At 61.0% G+C, this 4,846-nt stretch overlaps 1 protein-coding gene across 1 annotated transcript in view; it reads left to right on the top strand.

Moving 5' to 3' along the window:
* HERC2 (HECT and RLD domain containing E3 ubiquitin protein ligase 2) overlaps window positions 1–4,846 on the top strand; it is a 78,990-nt gene that overhangs the window by 24,825 nt on the left and 49,319 nt on the right. Inside the window, 8 exon segments of the mRNA XM_015562992.1 lie at window positions 721–876; window positions 1,311–1,414; window positions 2,270–2,433; window positions 2,807–3,005; window positions 3,251–3,383; window positions 3,468–3,595; window positions 3,690–3,885; window positions 4,446–4,579. Coding sequence (XP_015418478.1) covers window positions 721–876; window positions 1,311–1,414; window positions 2,270–2,433; window positions 2,807–3,005; window positions 3,251–3,383; window positions 3,468–3,595; window positions 3,690–3,885; window positions 4,446–4,579 — 1,214 coding nt within the window.

Here is a 4,846-nt window from a genome sequence, read left to right as displayed (position 1 = left end):
GGGGGGGGGGGGGGGGGGGGCTCCTCTGAGCCTCGAGCTGCCGTTTTGAATCTAGGTAACCACCTCTCTACGGTGGGACCTCCCAGACTCATCCAGTTAAGTTGTGGTTCAGCTTTCATTCCATCACACGGAGGCCACGTCTGTGCAACAAGAAAATCACAGAGCGAAGAGAGAAAACCCAGGCTGTAGTATCTGAAATCGCTGTGATATCAGTGAACATTGGGACTAATTACAGGGTGGTGGTTGTTTTTAATGGGAAAAAATGACCAAAGCAAGTTTTACATTGTAATTTAATAGTACTTTCCAATTAACAAATCACCTTTAAAGTTTAAAGAACTCTCATTTTATAGGAACTTTGAGTGGCTTATAAAATATATTTCATCATATTCACCCTGTAGAGAATTTTTATTCTACGCTTGTGGCTACTTTTAATGTAACTGCATTGCGGTCTTGTGCACATGCTCCGTGGAGATTTCCTCTCGCCTGGTCTGTGGTCAGATTTGCTAGTCCTGCGGCTCCCGCCGTGGCGCCCTAGCGTGCGGATCCCTGTGTCCTTGCTGGTCCCGTAGGGGGGACCGTGCGGCAGGCTGTGCTCGCCTCCCGTCATGGCTGTGGAAGCGTTTCCCCTTGTGTCTCTCACAGCATCGGTTCTCGCCATGGCTCCTGCTGGTCTGCTGGTGCGCTGCCCTGGTTCTGTATTTACAGAGTCGTTTCTTACAGGTCAGAACTGCAGAAACAACGAGGAGGTGACCCTGATCCGCAAAGCGGACTTGGAGAACCACAACAAGGACGGGGGCTTCTGGACGGTGATCGACGGGAGGGTGTACGACATCAAGGACTTCCAGGCCCAGGCCCTGAGCGGGAGCAGCATCCTCGGTGAGCGGCCTCCTGCCCCGCCCTTGAGCCCTCCCGTGTGTCAGCGTAGCAGAGCCTCAGGCTTTCCTTTCGTGGGTTTATTTTGATCGAACTTCTTGCGGTTCCGTTGGTTTATGACGTTGCATAGGTTTCAAGTGGACAGCTCCGTCACATCCCCTGTACGTTGTGTGGTCACCACCCAGAGTCCAGCCCTCGCCCCCATTTTAAACTCTCGGTGACTGTCCTGTCAGGGAACTCGGGGGCATTTGAAGGACTTCTTGTCGTTTTGCATGATTTGCTCCACCACAACTGGCACGTGCTCCAAGGCCTGACTGGCCCCGGCAGCCCTGGGAGAGGCTGAGAGGTCGCCGACCTGCCGGTCCACCTCCTGTCGGTGACTCCGTTTCCGTGGAGGGTGGGCCCCCTGTGGAGTCGCCGCGTCCATTCTGTTTCAGCTCAGTTTGCCGGGGAGGACCCCGTGGTGGCGCTGGAGGCCGCACTGCAGTTTGAGGACACGCGAGAGTCGATGCACGCCTTCTGCGTGGGCCAGTATCTGGAGGTGAGGCTGGGCCGAGGGCTGGCAGACGCCCTACCCCGAGCACGGGCCTCTCGCAGGGTCGGGGCGGGCAGTGCCCCGCGCGGTGGACAGAAGCCAGTGCGTTCACTCATGACGAGGTTTGTCACGTGCTGCTCTGAAAACATGACTTTTAAAGTTGTCAATTTGTAAGAAACGTAGACAGTTCCACACATAAAAGAGGCTGTAAGCTTGTGTAGCAGTTGGGAGGGGCTCACTATCTTGAGCTTAATGCCGGACCATATGTTTTGGGGAGAACTGCCTGGTGGCATCATTCCTCCGAATAGAAACATGTCCTCCCACGTACTCGTGAGCCTTGGCGTGCGTGGCCTGGGTTGGTTTCTGTGGACGGAGCGGAGGCTGTAGATGTGCTGGGGGCCCGGGCACAGGCTGGAGCGTTCACGAAGGGAAGTCAGCTTTCTTGTAAATTGTCTGATGTGACCACAGTGCAGGAGCGCTGTCACCTGAATCCTGCCTTCCGGCCGTGAGCACATGCACTTCCTCCAGACTCTGGGTGACGGGCTCCCCGCGGCTCTTGTCACTCAGACGTGGCTTCGCTCGGCTTGGATGGAGCCGTGAGGGGTGGTTTCTGACGCGTGGCCCCTGGCACTCGGAAGCTGCTGCCGGTTCCCCGGGGCCTGTCCCAGCAGAGCAGCTCTCCCCCGGGAGCCTGAGCTGCAGCGCCGCGGGTTGTGTGTGGTTTGTGTCTTCTGGCGGGAGCGCTGCTCGCGCAGGGCATGGGCGCGGGGCCGAGCGCTGGTGCGAGGACAGAAGCTGGTGCGCGTCATGCTGTGGCTGTGGGCGGCCGCTTCCTCAGCCTGACGGGGTCCCTCTTCCCAGCCTGACCAGGAAGTCGTCACCGTCCCGGACCTGGGAAGCCTGTCCTCCCCTCTGATGGACACGGAGAGGAACCTGGGCCTGCTGCTGGGGCTGCATGCCTCCTACCTCGCCCTGAGCACACCGCTCTCGCCCGTGGAGGTCGAATGCGCCAGTAAGAAACACTCGCTCCCACGCGCCGGCCGCGGCTGTTTCAGGGCTCGTGTGTGCAGGAGCCGGTGGCGTTTGCAGAGCGCTCCTGAGCGCCCAGCCCTGCGTGCGGCGGGAGGACAGAGGGCCTTGGGGTTGACTGTCGGGCTGGGAGGATGTTTTGGGAGCACGGTCCTCGAGGAACAGCTGCGGGGCCACCGTCTGGGCTTATGTGGAGTCCCCGTCCGCACGGGTGGGCAGCCCATGCCTCCCACGGGGTGCGGGCTCTGGGACCTGTCCGCGCCGTGTGCTCCATGGTCTCACTGTGACTGCTGCCCACGCCTCGCTTCAGGGAGCCCTGCAGGCGCGGCGGCGAAGGGGGTGGGTGCTCCGGCGTCTGTCACGGGAGAGTATCTTCTCGGGAGGCCTGCAGACCAGCCAGACCCACTACAGCTACAACGAGGAGAAGGACGAGGACCACTGCAGCTCCCCCGGGGGCACCCCTGCCAGCAAGTCCCGCCTCTGCGCCCACTCGCGCGCCCTGGGCGACCACTCCCAGGCGTTCCTGCAAGCCCTGGCGGACAACAGCATCCAGGACCACAGCGTGAAGGTGAGGCGCCCCAGGGGGTGTCTGTGTCGCTCAGGACGCCCAGAGGCCAGCACCGCCTGCTCTTCCATCGGCTTCCCCGGCTTGGCTGACGGGTTCTTGGGGGGCCGCGTGGAGGTGAGGGGGAGTCGGCTCGACGTGCCCGCGAGGATGTGGAAGCCTTGCTGGTGGCCATGCATGGGGCTGTGCCCGGGGTTAGAGCCGCGGCGCGCCCGGTGCCGACAGTCCCCTCCCTGCGGTCTGTGCAGGACTTCCTGTGCCAGGTGGAGAGGTGCTGCAGGCAGTGCCACCTGACCACCCCCATCAGCTTTCCCCCCGAGCACCCCGTGGAGGAAGTGGGCCGCCTGCTGCTGTGCTGCCTCTTGAAGCACGAAGACTTAGGTAGGAGCCGCGTGTTCGCGCCCGAGGCCTCTGGCTCCCACGCCAGCCGCAGCTGTTCCACAGCCATTTGTCCCCATCTCACAGGGCACGTGGCGCTGTCTCTGGTCCACGCCGGCGCGCTCGGGGTCGAGCAGGCGAAGCACAGGGCGCTGCCCAAGTCGGTGGTGGACGTCTGCCGGGTTGTCTACCAGGCCAAGTGCTCGCTCATTAAGGTGGGTCGTCCTGACGCCCCTTCGGGCTGTGCGGACGGAGGGCCGGTCGGTCGAGGGTCCGTGGTTAAGTCGCCCCTTCGTCCCTGACGGGCAGACGCACCAGGAGCAGGGCCGCTCCTACAAGGAGGTCTGCGCGCCTGTCATCGAGCGCCTGCGGTTCCTCTTCAACGAGCTGCGGCCGGCCGTGTGCAGCGGCCTCTCCGTCCTGTCCAAGCCGGCGCTGCCCAGCTCCCTGCCCCGCTGGCGGCGCGTCGCCCAGAAGCTCATCCGCGACGGCAGGAGGACGAGGGGTGAGGCCGGGGGGGCTGCCGGGGGCTGCGTCGGGTGGGTTCACACTGGCCGCTGCGTGACCTTCGACCTCAGCCCCAGCGCCCGTTGTGCGCTCATGGCTCCGCTTCCGGTCCTGCTTCCCTGCCCGTGAGCGACGGCTAGCGTTTGCCTTTGGAAAGCGTCTTTCCCTCAGTCAGAGGAGCGCTGGCTCGACAGGGAGTGGCCTCAGCTTCAGCTGCAGCCGCACGAACAAGGTCGCTGCTGCTCCTGTGGCAGCGCCGGCCAGAGTGTCTCCCACAGACCAGCCCCCTTGAGGCCAGGCGTCACCATTGGCCCTTTGGGGAGAAGCCGGCCGGCCCCGGGCTCCCCTTCTTCCCTGTGGCGCTCCCCCGTTCTTTTCCCAACCCAGGCGGCCAAGTGTCCTTACAGTGAGAGTGTTTGTGGTCCTTGTCGTGTGAACGTTTCAGTTCACAACGAATATTGAACGTGTGTCCGTTACCTTTATGTAAATTGAAATGTTTCTGAATTTGAAACTACGTTTAAGTAAGTGGCTTTATGATGGATGCTGCTGTCACCGTAGTTCCTAAGAAGCCAGAACCTACTGATGATGAAGGGAAAATTGGAAACGAAGAGAGTGATTTAGAAGAAGCGTGCCTTTTGCCTCACAGTCCAGTCCATATGGACAAAAGACCCCTGACGACCAGATCCCCCAAGGTGAGGCGGGGCCCGCGGTCCGGGGCTTATGTAAATTGAAGTGTTTCTGAATTTGAAACTACGTTTAAGTAAGTGGCTTTATGATGGATGCTGCTGTCACCGTAGTTCCTAAGAAGCCAGAACCTACTGATGATGAAGGGAAAATTGGAAACGAAGAGAGTGATTTAGAAGAAGCGTGCCTTTTGCCTCACAGTCCAGTCCATATGGACAAAAGACCCCTGACGACCAGATCCCCCAAGGTGAGGCGGGGCCCGCGGTCCGGGGCTG

The sequence above is a fragment of the Myotis davidii genome, unplaced genomic scaffold (genome assembly GCF_000327345.1).
Source record: "Myotis davidii unplaced genomic scaffold, ASM32734v1 scaffold811, whole genome shotgun sequence".
Lineage (NCBI taxonomy): Eukaryota > Metazoa > Chordata > Mammalia > Chiroptera > Vespertilionidae > Myotis > Myotis davidii.
This window is presented reverse-complemented; position numbering and strand designations above follow the sequence as displayed.